Below are 16,689 nucleotides of genomic sequence, written 5' to 3'. Positions count from 1 at the left end.
TTTTATAATGGATCATTTAACACAAATACAGAGGCACTAGCAATACATCGGATTAACGAACAGAGGGCGATATTGTAACACGCTGCCTTGGAAACCATGGGTCATCAGTGGATAACGATAACATTACATAGTAAATATTTTTATAATACATAGCAGATTTATATCAAATGAGCAAGGATATTCAAAGCGTGCTATATAACAGCAAAAATCATAATAAAATAATTAATAACAGCTGTTATTGTTATAAGCAGTAGTAAAAAATGAATGTGTGTGAATGGTAATATATATATATATATATATATGAAAAATGAATTTGTGTGAATGTAAAAATATATATATATATATATATATATATATATATATATATATATATATATATACAGTACAGGTCAAAAGTTTGGAAACATTACTATTTCTAATGTTTTTGAAAGAAGTTTCTTCTGCTCATCAAGCCTGCATTTATTTGATCAAAAATACAGAAAAAACTGTAATATTGTGAAATATTATACAACTTAAAATAATAGTTTTCTATTTGAATATACTTTAAAAAAAAAAAAAATTTATTCCTGTGATGCTAAGCTGAATTTTCAGCATCATTACTCCAGCCTTCAGTGTCACATGTAACATCCAGTCTATCACAGATCATTTAGAAATCATTCTAATATTCTGATTTATTATGAGTGTTGGAAACAGTTCTGCTGTCTTATATATTTGATGAATAAAAGGTTAAAAAGAACAGCATTTATTCGAAAATAAAAAAAAATTCTATTATAATAGCTCTAATAATATATTTTCTTTACTATCACTTTTTATCAATTTAACACATCCTTGCTGAATAAAAGTATTGATTTTATTTAAAAAAAAAGAAAGAAAAAAAATTACTGACCCCAAATTACTGACCAGTAGTGTATATTGTTATTACAAAATATTTATATTTTAAAAACACAGTAATTTTTTTTTTTTTTTTTTTTTTTTTTTTTTTTTACTTTTTATTCATCAAAGTATCCTAAAAAGTATCACATGTTCTGAAAAAATATTAAGCAGCAGAACTGTTTCCAACTTTGATAATGAATCATATTAGAATGATTTCTAAAGGATCATGTGATAATTATCCTAAAAATTCAGCTTTGCATCACAGAAATAAATGATAATTTAAAGTATAATACATTTAAAAACAATTATTTTAAATTGTAATAATATATCACAATATTACATTTTTTTCTGTATTTTTCTCTCGTATTTGATCTATGAAAAAATGTGCTTATTTATCATCACAACATTTAAAAGACACGGCTGACATCATTGCACGCTCCATCTCAAACAAATAGTTGCGGTGAAACATTCGCGAGGGTCTCGATTGGCTGAGCGCGATCAGCTGAAGTGCTGCGTCAGTGAGCTCCTGTAAGCGGCTACAACTCACGGACACAGCTAACGCTCTTCAAACCTGATCATTTATACATACACCGCTCTCCGAGGCTCACTGCAAGAAATCTTAGCGATCAGCTTTCGTTAAAACGGCGCTTTGGTTTATTTCCTTTGCCTGAGGACGCTGGATATGGAGCTGGTTGGATCTGTATAACAGACGCGGACAAAGCGGATCAGCTCGAGCCGAGATGAGCGCGAATATGAGCGGCTCTGGGTCAGCGCCCTGTCGCTTCGCACATTACTTCGTTATATGCGGAATAGACAACGAAACGGGTCTGGAGCCCGATGCTTTGGCAGGTAAGACCGAGTGTATAATGTGTATTAGACATTGTAGCTGGACTGTACTACAGCAGGTATAATATACACGAGCTAGCGTGCACTGATTTCTTCTGAGCCAGGCTGCTTGAATCACAGTATCCTCCTGATATTAGGGCATTCAAATACATTTGCTGTATTAATATGCTTGGTTGGGAACAGCAGACTCGAATTTGACAAGATGCTCTCAGAAATTAGAGAATTGCACTGATTTTTGAGACATGATGGGACAGAACATGCTACAGAATCTTGTATTTATATCAGAGAATTGTGTTGGATTAATAGCCTATGTTTAATATGTTCAAAGGTTTTCACCTGAGCTTGTGTTCAATCTGCAGTTTTCATATAAAATTTGTGTTTTTCTTAGCATACCACTCAATTCATCCAAAGATACAAACATAATGTGCCAAGTTCTTTATAACTGATAAATATAATTCAATGTACTGAGACCACAAGGAATTTTCACCACATTATACTAGACGGGTCTTGCTGAAAAAATAACCATATTTCTACTTATCACACATTTATTAAATGCAGTAGCCATTTTGATTTTCTGATGTTGCTGGCTGCTATAAGATGAGGAATTTGTTTCCTTATGATGTGGAAAAGTATCTAAAATCCCAAATATTTACATTTTGTGTGACGGAGCTTACATTTGATGGTTCTGACGGAAAACATGAGCACATTCACTTTCAGTTATGAAAAAAAGTCTGTTTAACCTTATTAAACAGCACAGCTATATCATAATATTTAATTAGGTATAGATTTATGTAGCGGTAGATAGATAGACAGATGTACAGTAGATGAGTCAGTTTAATACCTGATTAACTAAATTAAGAAACAAATGTGAAGTCAGTTATGTTCCCAATCACCCAGTGTTCTTTGAAACCCACTGTATCTGTTAAAGGAGGGATCCGATCAATTCTGTGTTTAAAGATGGAGTCATCAGCACTGAACCTCAAAGAATCAATAAAAACAATCATCATCATCCTCATATATTGATTGTCTGCATAATTTTGGATGTTTGATAGTGGTGTCAAATCCTGGCCTGGTATCTGTTGATATCTGTTGTTATTGGCTTAATTGTCTTGCTGGCATCCCGTGGGAGCATCTGATGGATTTGGATGGATAGAGAGATCACTGAGGGGACAGAGCTAAAACAGACTCCAAAAATGAGAAGAAAAAGTGATTATTATTATGTTTTTTCTAATATAAATGATTTATTATATATATATTTTCATATATAACACACACATGCACGCACTATTTAAGTCTTTTTAAAATTAAACTTGTTTTTGAGAGATGATGTTTGGTTGGTTTGATTGACATTATCATACTGGTCTCATAACAAACATGCATCTTTAAGGTTATTGAACTTTAAAGGGTTTAAAAGATATCTACTGCAGCTCAAAGTGCCACCCGTTAGCTTGCATTGAGATTTCAATCATTTTCAATCATTCAATCATTTTGATTTCAATCACTCGTACTGTGATTGGTATCAACAGATGACTCTCAGATGCCTTGATCTGCTTGGCTTGTATCTGATATTATGTAGTTTGTGTTGTGGTGTTTTCGGCACCATGAGCGTTGTGTTTGTATTAATTGTTTCATATGTGATATGCACATTTCTTATAACCTGATTTGAAAGCACAAAAGCTATTACAAAGAGCATAAGTGTAATTGTCAGAGAAAACACGGCTTCCAAAAACAACTACTACTTGTAATCCCAGCAGCCAGTCTGTGTGCTCTTACCCTGTTTTTTCCCAATCTTTGTCTGGCCTTGTTTTAGCAGATGTTCTGATTGCTCTACCTTTTTAAGGCCTGGCACAGTTTAACAGACTGCTGGTGAACTGTGCGAAGAGCTAAGCTGCATGTGCGTGATGCTCCTGTGGATTAGATGTGTTGCTTTAAACCGAGAGAGTGCAGAGCAGGTCGTGTGGGAGAAATTTTGCTTTCAATGGAGGCTTTAAGAGAGATGTTTTGTTCTGCTTGTAAAAATCAATAAAATAAGCCTGTGCAATTAAAGGAATGTCCGTCCTGGAAGGTAAACTCTATTCACAGCTGCTAAATAATTATCTAAATAATTATTGAAGTTGTGGCTAATGCAGTGATACTTAATACAATCAGGCGATGACTGATTAATGACCAACACTCAAATTCTCTATTATTTTGTGTGATTTAAAAAAAAACAAACAAACAAGTGAATCAAGGCATCATAGCAACATAATAATGTACATTGTATTTTTTTAGATTTTCTAAAAGGTTACATTTAACAGTGTTATTAGTGTTTTTAAAGATTAGGCCTAGATTTTAATGCTTTGAATATTAGATGATGGCATAATTATTATACATGTAAAAACAGAAGGAAATTTTGCACAGTTAAATATCCAAAGTTGACCCAAAAAAAAAGAAAGGCGGGGGAAACTGAGACAGTGTTATTTTAGTGTTATTTAAATACTATTATATAATTTAGTAACAATTTTATATTCTTTTATTTATATATTTTTCATTTTTATTTTTTTGTTAATTTTGTTGGGTGATTTTCTAATTTTTGTGAGTTTTTAAAAATATATTTCTGCTAAGTTTTATTTTTCAGTTTTAGTATGAGTACATTTTATTACGCCAACTTCAACTGATGTTATTTTAGTTGTAATTTTTGTTTAAGCTGTTCATCTAATATTTATATTTTATTTAATTTCATTTACCTTATTTCCTCTAATTATTTTTTCTAAAGATAGTTTTACCACTGAATTGTTGAGAATCTTTTGTATTCTTATTGTTCACTTTTTTGGATTATTAAGCCACCACCTAGCAACCGCATAGCAGAGCCTTGGCAACAGCATCTTAACATCATAGCAGCACCGCTCAAGAATATCAAAAAATCTGGTTTGTAATATTTGTACAGAGAAGAAGTCTTTTCTCTGTCCGCAGATTCAACTTTTCACTTTGAGATTGGTCTGGTTTCCCAGATAAAGTTCATCATGATTAAACAGTTTGAGCTTGATTAATTTACCACCGTGTCTGTCCAGTGTCATGAGGGCATGGATTTTATCAGCTCCCCGGGTTGCTCAGATAAGCCATGCAAAGTGTAGCATTGTGAGATGCTTATTGTGAGATCCATGTACAACATAGCCTTTGTTGAAGATTATCCTACTGTTCTTGTTTGATCAATGTCGAGTGTTTTGAAAAGCCCACTCGCCCCACCCCATAGCACCTGTATTCTCTGGTGGCCTAGTTTCTAAAGGTTAGATTTGGTTGCACCTCCTGTGAGAAGATGAGAACGCTCATTTGTAATTCAAAACACTTGAAGATGGAAAGAGTGAGAGATGGCATTCCTGATATATTTTTGGCCCTCTTTCCTCACTTCCATTGTTCAGAAAACACATTTCCTGCTGGATACCTCAGCGTGTTTCTGCATGACTGAATGCACTGCCGTCCAATCCCAGAGGAGCCCTGCACTCATACGACCGATCTCCCCGCTTCCCTGGGCTTTTCCGCATAATCATCACTGCTGGTTGCCCTTGCACTGGACTGTCTGTGTGCAGTCTGTTTCTTGTTCTAATTTAAGAGGTTGTTTTGACTGTGTCAGGGTTAATTGAAGTGATCTTTCGTCACATAAACGAACTGTGGCCTCTCGATTGGTGTCATTTTGAGTTGCCATTTCTACTTTCCTTTATGGCAAAGGCTTGTTAATGAGGTGGTTGTGATCGCTGGGCTCTGATTACTGCATTTGCCATTTTTCGAGTCAGCTTGTCTTCCTCTGTGAAGCCAAATTGTAGTAGACCGTTTCCACCTCACAATATTAAAAGAATGTAATTGCATCTATATATCTTGCAGCACAAGTGATTTTATTTCTTGTAATTGCAACTTTATATCTCACAATGTGACTGTCTATACCTGTTACATCCTTACATCTTGCATTGCAGCTTTTTATCTAGCGAAGTGATTTTTTGCGCAGTGCAGTTTTCTATCTCATAATTGTGACTTTATATCTCATATGACTTTGTTTCTTTTATTTGCACCTTTCTATCTCCCAGTGTGACATCCAAGCCAAGGTGACTGTTTCTTATAATTGCAACTTTATTTCTCGTCATTGCAACTTTGTCTTGTAATTAGATCTTTATCCAATGCAACTTATTTATCCTATTTGTGCATGGTTACATTATTTCTTATAATTGCAACTTTTTATATCTCACGGTGCAACTTTGTTTCTCTTAATTGTGCATGGTGACTTTATTTCTCATAACTGCAACTTTATATATCATGATGTGACTTATCATGCAAAGTGACTTTTTTTTTTTTGTCACAGTGCATCTTTGCATATCACAGTGTGACTATTTCTTATAGTTTATGATTTTTTATCTCATACTTTAGCTTCATGTCTTTATATATTCATAACAAGCTGCACTACTGGCCATCTTTCATGACTTTTTTTTTGGTCTTTAATTTCTGTTTATTTTTCAGACTCTTTCTCATTAGTCAGTGTCTTTTTCCCCTCTTGCTCAACTCTGGATGTTTTTAGTTTCTTAGAGGGCTTGTCAAACACTTTCTAGGCACATATTCCAGGCCTAAGGATGACATGTATGTCCTCTGAGTGGGATAAAAATAAAGACTATAAATAGGCGTCTTGTGAGAAAAGGATTGCTACATGTCAGAAAGAAATTGCTTTGCATGCAGTCCCTCGGTATTTGTCGTGTTGTGATTGTGAACAAAAATAACCAATGAAAGTGAAAACATGAAATTTTTTTGAATCACAGTCTTGCACATGCACTCATCTTTAACCTCTGGAGATCTGCACTTTTATCATGATTTCAGTTCCCTACAAAACATGCCATGCCGTGCCTACAGGCCTTTATCTCATCTTGTTTCTTACTTGATGTGCCATGCATCAACAAAATGGGTTTTCCTGTTTTGGCAGTGGAAGATATTTCAGTCTTTGATGTAGTTCACACCTCTACCTAAAGAGGGGATTTGTCCCTTGAATTACCTTCATTTACTCAGGATTTGACACCTTGAATGGTCATTAACAGTGAATCGACAGTGTCTGGTCCCCTTCAGGTACCTGTTGATTTGGAGTGGTGCTTTTTGAGCACTGTATCCTCTCCATTTCACTTTTATAGTAGTCCCTAAACAGCTTGTAACAAGTATTTGAGCAAACAAGTCAAGATGCTGAGAGGTATATTTTACCCAGCCGGCAGTTTGTCAGCCGTTAGTGGTTTTTGGTCTAGGCAGTGATGTGATTAATACCAAAACTAAATACATGGATTCAGAGCAGAGCACAATACCAAACTACTTGCACTTCTGAAATCCATAGTTGCATTTAACATTCTGCAGTTTGGATGCGTTTCAAACAATGTTTTATAAGACTTTTGTGTAAATAAATTTCAAATAAATAGAGACGTCAGAATCCGGAAGAGTAATTTGCTGCGGGTTCCTTCAAGATTTTACTGTGGGCTGTTTAATGGGGTTTTTCAATTAATGAGTAAAATAAAGCTTGTGGTAAACGTAACTTGAAGATACTTTTATGTTTTGTTCTACAACGTAAATTACACTCATCCATACCCTCTCGAAGGAACCCATGGCGAATTACACTTCCGGATTCTGACGTCATAGTTACCCCACTCTGTTACTACATGATTCACTGTTATTAAAATTGTAAAAAAAAGTCTGATATTACAATTTTTGTAACTTAACTAAAATCATTGTCAAAACACTATAATATATGAAAGATCGATGCATTGTGACATTTCCTACTGATTACATTTTAGTGTTTGTTTCAATTGAATTGAATTTATATCCAATATCCATGAAGACTGATATATATAATTCTATAATATTGGCTGATATCCTGGTTCTGATATATTGATATCTGTTCATCACATGAACATCGGCTCTGCTGAAAGACTGGGTCATTTCGTAGTGATACAAGACTTCAAATATATACTGTACCTGCTGAAGCTGGAGAGGATCGAGGTCTCATAAAAAAGCTGCTAATACTTCAGCCCAGACAAAACCTGGGCGTCAAGTGGTGCATTGTTACATTGTGGCTGCATGACGTGTCTCCGTTCATTGTTTCTTAATGACGGTGGCCAGCTCGTATTGTGACTGCAGGCAGAGACACAAGGCAGTAGTGGACCATCTGTCTGTGTGAGCACCAGCTTGGATGTGTGTGTGTTAGATATGTTTGTTTTTGTTGAATTACTTTTGACTTTTTTCTTGAATAAGCCTGAATTGGAGAAAAACGGTTCAAATGCTAGGGCTGTGCGTCAATTCTTTGTCCACCCTTGGGTATTTTGTCTCAATGTTTCATCATCTTTATATGCCTACTTTTCAGGATCTATTGTTTTATCTACTCTCTTTAATCCTGTTTTATTTTGAAAAAAGGTGAAGCAGTTCAAAGTCATGCTTTTACTCTCCCCAGGACTTTTTAGACTGCTTATGAAGATCAGAGATGGTGGAAGGGGGTCTGTAAAGCCTGTTAGCGTAATTTACTCAGAGACTCATTACTGTAATCTGCCCTCCTCTTCATTTCAAGTGAAGTGTAGTGCAGTATTGCCAACAAAACACTCATATTTTCACAACTTGTACCAATACTGTAATTATCTGTATCATTATCTTAGCCTTTAATTGCACTGTGTAAAAGTATTTTAGTGGTGACATTTACAACATTTTTAGGTGCATTGACATTTTTTTTGCTTTGTTTTTATTTTAAGATGCTTTGTTTACTTGGCTTTGTCACGGGACTCCTGCAGCAGGTGTGAGAAGTGAAAACACAGAATGAAGTTTAATTTAAATGGACTCTGAATGAGCCAAGTGGAATGGATTTGAGGAAGCAGCAGCGTGGTGTAGCTAAAACACGGAATGGATTTTAGTTTAGTAGGGCATTCCTCAAGTGGAATGGATTTGAGTGATGGCGTTCTGAAAAGTAAGAGATGGTAAAAGTGAGTGGGTCCAATATCAGTGGTCCTAAAAAGTGGGTGGGTCTTGTCCCACCCACATACAATGATTCCGATGCCCATGCCCATGCATATAGTGCTTATATGGGATGGGATGTCAGTCAAGTACTTTTAAAGGCATCTGGGGTGCAGTTTGTCTGCTTTGGGTGAATATCTGTCATAAGTATCATTGCTAAGAAGCTTGCATAGTGCTGATTGGGCAATATTTGTCACATCTTGCTGAGTTATTTCATGGGTGCAAAATCCAGTTATATAACATCTTTACTATGTGGCCTTTATCCTAATAGATTACAACTGAGGTAGGGCCGTTCAGAAGCCTTCATCATATAAATGTATGTTTTTGTGTCTGTGGACTGCAGAGCTAAATGGATGGCATGCAGCTTTCAAAGTAAAAGCTGTGTTTTTTATTATATAAATGCTTTACTTTAATAATAGTCAGAGAGTAGATGGATGCAGCTCTGGTTGTTTTAAATTTCTCAACCACACAGGTATCGGTGCAAGCATTAGACGGGCTGAAATGCAGATATATGATCTCAAACAGTTCAAAAAGGTTGTGCAATTGAATCTACTTCATTATGTTTGTGTATGTGTGAGGATGAATGAGACCATGAAATGGTCATGTTGACTTTGTTCATTGACTAAGTTCCAGCTCATCGGTAACCTGTGCCCTCAGATAAGATTTATCAAACACCATGTGACTGTTTGATTTCAGCTAAGTGTGATTCACATGCTGCTTTAGCTAAGATTTGTATGTTAAATTAAAGGGATACTCCACCCCAAAATGAAAATTTTGTCATTAATCACTTACCCCCATGTCGTTCCAAACCCGTAAAAGTTTCATTAATCTTTGGAACACAATTTAAGATATTTTGGATGAAAACCGGGAGGCCTGTGACTTGTGCCAAGTAAATAACAGTGTCAAGGTCCATAAAAGGTATGAAAGTCATCGTCAGAATACTCCATCTGCCATCAGATGTGCAATCTGGGTTATATGAAGTGACGGGAACACTTTTTGTAAGCAAAGAAAACAAAAATAAAGACTTTATTCAACAATTCCTTTGTAAACAGTCTCCTCTGTGTCTCGCCATATCATCCTGAGGTTGCATATGCTCTTCTGTATCATCCGGGCCACAAGGATGCGCTGTTTTCTTTCTAATCAAAGCTAAATACACATAGAAACAGTGCATCCTTGTGGCGCTGATGATATAGAAGAGCATACGTAGCATATGGTGATATGGAGAGACCTGAATGTCTGCTACAGGCTGATATGAGTTACACACAAATGATCTTGACAACCTTGTGTGATTTGTCATGCCCTTAAAAAGACTGCTTTTTTTGTGTTGTTTGTGTGTGCATTTAAACGATTGTTCCCTGTATAAAGGCTATTTTCTTATTAAAACACTGGAAACATGTCTCATATCTTAAAAATGAAAGACTTTCATCTTTTACTACTTGTTTACTCCCCTTTTTTTCATGGACATACCTAACCATGTAAATGAATGGTTTTCTTGCTTAACTCTATGATGCAGTAAGATAAAACATTGAAGTTTTGACAAGCCAGGACTTGTTGTGGATTACAGCTTTAGTAGATGTGTTATGAGTCTGACAGTGGAGCTGTGCTCACTGCCCAAACCCTGCGAGAAGGAAAATTACCCCAATGTTTTGTGCTCAAAATGTGCCCGCTCAGCACTTTTTTAGTCATTATCCTATTCAAAATATGAATATAAGACAGATTAAACATAGCTAGAGCTCAGTTACGTAACTCTGTTGAGGCTGGACAAAGGCTCTGCAGGAGACATTGTATGCCGTCCCTTGCTCTTTCATCAGCACTTTTAAAATGAATAGTGCTCAGAACAAGGCCAGTGATGTTGATCTCTGAAGCTCAATATCACAAATCCAATACTCTTATCCGCTGCTGCCAGAGGTTAATGGAGAAAAAGTTCTGTTTTTATGGACACTTGGAAAAAAATGCTGCGGCGATGATTTTGATTATAATATGTGCAGTACACACACTATGGAACTTGTTGATTAGCGTTTTGCCACTCAAAGTTACTGCAAAGAAATACCATGGTACAAAAAACATGGTGTGGTCCTTTTTGTGGGAGTTAGAAGTAGCAGACTTGCATTTAACATTCACCATCTTTGGAAATGTGTGATTATGGGTTAATTAAGTGAGGAAGACTTTGGCAGGTGCTGGATTTAACAGATTGCAGAGGTAGTTATGATCTTAGGTGAGTTCAAAGAGTGTTCGATTCACGTTCAGCCAGCAGTGACGTTTGTTCAGAACTCACAGGCTGAGTCATCCTGTAAATACCGTTCATAATACTGCAGACACAGCAGTCACTTCCTGTGTGGGTGAATCTCAAAAACAGCACGTCTGGCTTGTTTTTCTCTCTAAAATAAAATATATATTTGATTTTAATAAAATAAACCTATTCTTAGGACCATTTATTTATTTATTGCATTTTAACATTGTCTACATGACATTAAGTTTGTTACTTATCTGAAGGGGGAAGTTTTTAAAAAAAAAAAAAATTTTTTAATTATTATTATTGTATTTATTTATTTATTTTTAGGTTTAGTTTATTACCCGTAAAATACTGCGATATGGATGCAATTTTTGTTTTAATTTAATTTTAATTATTTTAATTTTAATTATTATTAAAGGCTGAGAGGGGAGAAAGGGTACTTATTTTCTTTCATATTATATATATATATTATATATATATATATATATATATATTATATATATATATATATATATATATATATATATATATATATATATAGATATAAAGATATATATATATATATATAGATATAAAGATATATATATATATATATAGATATAAAGATATATATATATATATATAGATATAAAGATATATATATATATATATATATATATATATATATATATATATATATATAGATAGATATATAGATATATAGATATATATATATATAGATATATAGATATATAGACCCAAACAAGTTTTTGACAGGGTTTGGGGTTTTCAAAAGTGTTTATTAAATGTCTTCTGTTTAAGAAAAATGATCATGAACATGCATCCAGTTTTGATGATCCAGACTATTTGAGGCCAAATTGAAGATGACTTGCTAGCCAGGCATTGAATGCTGCGTGTGTATGTGCATATGTGTGGGTTGCACATGTAGATATTTCTTAACCTCCTCGTTGTGTTCCTTTAACACCCACAAATAAGATATTCTTTGAGTGCTTGCAGGTCATGCACAACATGATGTCTCCATCCCAGCAGAGATTGTGGCCTAAAGTCAAGCTGCTCGCCAAAGCAGAGGCTGTGAAACATGTCTCACTTCACCTCCATCCCTGCTCAGCCTGCAAAATAACACACACGCTGTCTGTGTCTGCAAAGCCATTGCACTTTGGATTCAGTCATGCATCCGTTTTGTTTGCTTCTCCATTTCTCTGTTTGGTTTGACATTTTTGCTTTTTGTTTGTCTGTTTGTGTGTTTGCCATCTCAGCTTTGTACCAATGGCTAGAGGCCGATCGTCAGGGCACGGACCCAGAATCTGTGGCAGCAGGTAAACGTCATCATTAACTCCCTCACTGCTAAGCTTCCCTAAATTTCTCCATTTGTATTTCCCGTCCTTTGTTCTTTTGGCCCTGATTTCACCTGGTATTAAGATCCACCTCAAATGATCTGATCTCAAGCGGTCAGGCGAGAGAGATTGCTGTTTAAACCTTATATTTATATGCTTCCCAAATGTATCCCCTGTGTCTACTTGTATAGACTTTGAGGGGAGGGTCTCTGATTCTGTGACTAAATAGGTTGCTTACTGCATCAGTGCATTACTGCATGATGGATAAAGCATTAAAAAGTGAAAACAATCACCAACAACCAAGCACCTCTCCCAAATATTAAACTAGTCACAAAATCTCAAAAATAATATCCACATTTCATGCTGTACATTTTAATATTGTGATTTAAATTCACTTGTAATTAAAATGAGTTTAATTTATTTGAAGATTTCAATTTGAATTATTTTATTGTAATATTTAATGATTAAATGTATAAATAATTATTTTTTAAATGATTTAGAAATTTAATTTTTTGAATGTTTTGACAGTTTTTCTAATTATATTTATTTCATTATTATTTTATTATTAAATTATATACTATTAAATTATTGATTAAATCATAGTATTTTTTTTTAATTTAGAATATATTATTAGAGTTCAATATTTTAATATTTGAATTTCAATAGTTAAATATTATAGAATTTTAATGTCCAGAATTTTAACGTTGCTGCAGTTCTGTGCAAATAAATGTATGCACTTTTTCATTTGTGTGGTTATTTTGTTTTGAAGCTGCTTCTAACCATTTTAAAGCCCTCATTTTAGTGTACCATTTTCTGCCAAGATTAATATTTAATATGTAGATTAAAATTTACCTTTATATAATATATGCAAATGTAGTGTGGTCATGTGTTTTGACTACCACCTGACTTGATTGGATATTAAAAACACATTAATGTGAATTGCAGCCCATTTTGTTTCTGTAATTTGATGTATTTCCGAAGGAAATGGGCTGTTCAGTTAGGAAAAATGTACAGGACTTAATTATATCCATCAAGGATTGATTAAATGCTACATATCAGAATGAAGCAAGACGGAAAACAAAGTGTAAACGGGGTCATTGTTTTCACTTAGCTTTCAGTCCTTACTACTTCCTCCCTCTTTTCCTCTTGTTCTCTCTCAGTCTGAGATATGCATCATAGTAAAATGTGGGTCATTTGCCTCAGCTTGTTATTTTAAATCAGTTTCTGTTCTCTTGCAACACTCACTGTCTCTAACTCCCTCCTTGTCTTGTTTTTCTGCTGTTGTAGTCCTGCTGTTCCTGCTATCACTTCATAGGGTGTTTGCTTCATTCTCTCTCTTTCTCACATGTATGCCTGCGGTCTCAGACGCTCTCTGTTATAAAGGGCTTTAGTGGATTTCTCCTCCTCCCTGTCCCTTCCTGTTAGTTAATGCCTAGGGCTGTCACACAGTCTCTCCTGCCAAATCACCGCTAGTTCACCCCACAGCACAGACTAAAAAAATCTTCATACATGACAAAACATGAGCTAGATGGTTAATTAGACTGTCACTCTATATTAATTACCTTGCCTCATTCAGAGTGACTGACTGCTGTTTTCATCTCACGAATGTACTTATGCCATCAATATCATCAGTTAGTTGTCTTGTTTATCTTTTCATGCTAACTGCGCGCTCTGTCTTGTTTGCTTCACATCTATTTGATATAAATCTCTGCTTTTTTAAACTTTCACCAGATCCAAATCCTGCATGACATACTGTCTGCCTCTGTAATCCGCACTGTTGTGGCATTCATGGCACTATTCCAATCTATGTTCCAGCTTGTGTTTTGCTGTCAAAACTACGCTGTGTTCATCTAACACTGCAGGCTGCATGTGTCGGCCTGTTTGAGACACACTAACATGCACTGAGCCATAAAAGAAATTGTGTCCCATGTAACTGTTGCATTCATGATAGTAGAAAGTGACACAAATCACAATGCCTCCCTGTTGTTTTTAGCCCATCAATGTGTGCCAACATAATAAATGAATCATGACTTTCATGATTTGAACTTTCACATTTACCCTAAACAAATGTGGGTTTTGCTGCATTTTAATTTTTTTATAAATATATTTCAAATACTTACAAATAGCTGTAGTGTAGTGATTAACGGACATGCTCCGCACATGTTAAGCCTTTGTGCTCAAATGAAAGATAAAGGTTCAAATCTGTCAGTGAAGTGTGAAAATCCCAGTTTTACTATTTTGACAATCAATCAATTATTTTTTTTATTTGATTAACAATGTAGAATATCCAATGGTCTTCTTCAAAAAATGTGCAAATTAATGTAAGTGTAAATGTAAGGCGCGCACAGTGCAAAAATGGTGTAAAATATAAAGGTTACAATAATGATAATATAAATAACTCTTGAAAGCAATAACCAAAGTATTTTCTTTCTGTGAATGTATGAGACATCCGATTCAGAAGCTGGCGCTAGCCGCTATAGGGACATAACAAGAAGTATATCAAAGTGCAGTAAACAGTACAAACTTTGTGTACTACAAACCAGTGTGTTTACGATTAAGATAATACATTAAAATAATATGGTAAAAAATACCAGTTTGCAGTTTCAAGCAGCATATCGAACTGTTTTGTACAGCTTAAAATAACTGGAAGTGAATGACACTGGAAGCCAGATACATTAAATTATAAATGGTCGCGGCCGTTCTAACGTAAAAAATAAAGTGAATAACCAAAGTATAAAACTGAAATATGAAAAATATTATATTAAAGAAAAAACACAAACTATTAATGGAGTTTCCTGCTTACAGTTCACTAAAATACATTTTAAATCTCAAAAGAATTCTATCCATTGTGTGTATATATTAGAAAAATATTTATATTAAAGTAACAATTATTATGCTACACTGTTTTCAGCATCAGTTTTTATACATTTACTGACATGTATTAGTTGATCTTTGTCTGTCTGTCTGTCTGTCTGTCTGTCTATCTATCTAGACTCAGTTATCACATTCTTATTTTGGAGTGTATGAGGGGGGAAATGAATGCTGCTGATCATAGTGAACAAACCCAGATGTGGGTGTGAGTATATGGTAGTGTTAAGGTTAGAGGGTGAGGAATCCTGCTCAGACCAACACTATCCCCTCACGGACAAGTGTCATATCTGGGTCACATTTAAATGGTAAATATGAGTGGATTATTCTGTCCAACATACTTGAGAGAGTTGTAGTAATCATGTCACAGAAACTTTTCAAGTTATTAAGCTATGAAAGGAAGGTGTGAAATTGTGAATGAAAACTGTAACTGTAACTGTTGAAATATACATTTAAGTAAACATCTTCCAGAAAGTTTCATCACAGCTAAGTAGATGTAAAGACTGAAATCCTTTGCAACTTGTTCACATGATGCCTCCGTACCATACCATCCTCTCAAAAGGCCTTGAGTTATCCAGTTTATCAGTTTAATGCAGTGTAACTGAGACGCATAACAAACCTCCTCTTATTGACGACCATGAATAAGAATTTAGACACACTTAAAGCATAGATGTTTTTGTATTTTAAAGCTTATGAATATTTTAAAAGATGTTTCAGGCCTTTACTCTCCTTAATACCTATTCCTTTCCTCACTGCAGGAGAAAACTTTGATCAGAGCCCCCTCAAAAGGACCTTCAAATCCAAAGTGCTTGCCCACTACCCAAAGAACATCGAGTGCAACCCGTTTGACCAGGATGCTGTTAACATGGTGAGTGACTTCAGTACTCGACACTTTTACCTGTGTGCTTTATACCTTTGATTTATTACCTCTAGTGGTGATTTAAACATTTTTGTTTTGTTTTATATCATTCTTTTGTTTTGTATCATTCTATTTGTTTTGCACTTGTTTTGTGTTTTGTTTCATTCTTTTGTTCTAAGGTTTTGTTTTGTTTTTCCCACTTTTTTGTTTTTATATTATTCTATTGGTTTGTTTTGAGTTTGGTACTGTATATTCATTATATATTTTATTATTATTGTTTTGTGAACTTGTTTTTTGTTTGTTTTGTTGTGGTGTTGTGCTTTTGTTTTGTATTTTTTTTTTGCTTTTGTTTGAAGTGTGTTTGTGCTTTTCAGAGCATGTTGAGTCTTGATGACTAGGGTGAAATTTTAACAAATTTATCATATCCAACACATCTAAACTTGTTTGATTTCAGTTTCAAATAAAGGTTCCCACACACAGTCTCACTGTTTCTCATATTAGTCATAAGATAGATCTGTATTGATTTGGATTGCCATAATGTGTACATGTAGTCTCTCACTCACTCTGTGGTTGCATGCAGTGATCAGCTGAAGGGTTCGTGTTACCGTCCCAGAGCATGCAGTGATAACGAAAACCTCTGACCTATTGTTCCCGTGCTGCAAAGTTGTTTTTTCCATCAGCAA

The 16,689-nt window shown here is 34.7% G+C and overlaps 1 protein-coding gene across 1 annotated transcript in view; it reads left to right on the top strand.

The window, feature by feature from the left end:
• Nucleotides 1–1,342: 1,342 nt before the first annotated feature.
• The window catches only part of LOC109071413 (DENN domain-containing protein 5B-like), a 37,814-nt gene continuing 22,467 nt past the window's right edge, over nucleotides 1,343–16,689 (top strand). The window contains exons 1-3 of the mRNA XM_042736470.1: nucleotides 1,343–1,722; nucleotides 12,202–12,261; nucleotides 15,906–16,015. Of these exons, the coding sequence (XP_042592404.1) occupies nucleotides 1,614–1,722; nucleotides 12,202–12,261; nucleotides 15,906–16,015 (279 nt within the window). The 5' untranslated portion in view covers nucleotides 1,343–1,613. The remainder of the gene's footprint in view (nucleotides 1,723–12,201; nucleotides 12,262–15,905; nucleotides 16,016–16,689) is intronic.

This window comes from Cyprinus carpio, chromosome A4, assembly GCF_018340385.1.
Source record: "Cyprinus carpio isolate SPL01 chromosome A4, ASM1834038v1, whole genome shotgun sequence".
Lineage (NCBI taxonomy): Eukaryota > Metazoa > Chordata > Actinopteri > Cypriniformes > Cyprinidae > Cyprinus > Cyprinus carpio.
The sequence above is the reverse complement of the archived record's forward strand: the minus strand, read 5'-3'. Positions and strand labels throughout refer to the sequence as shown.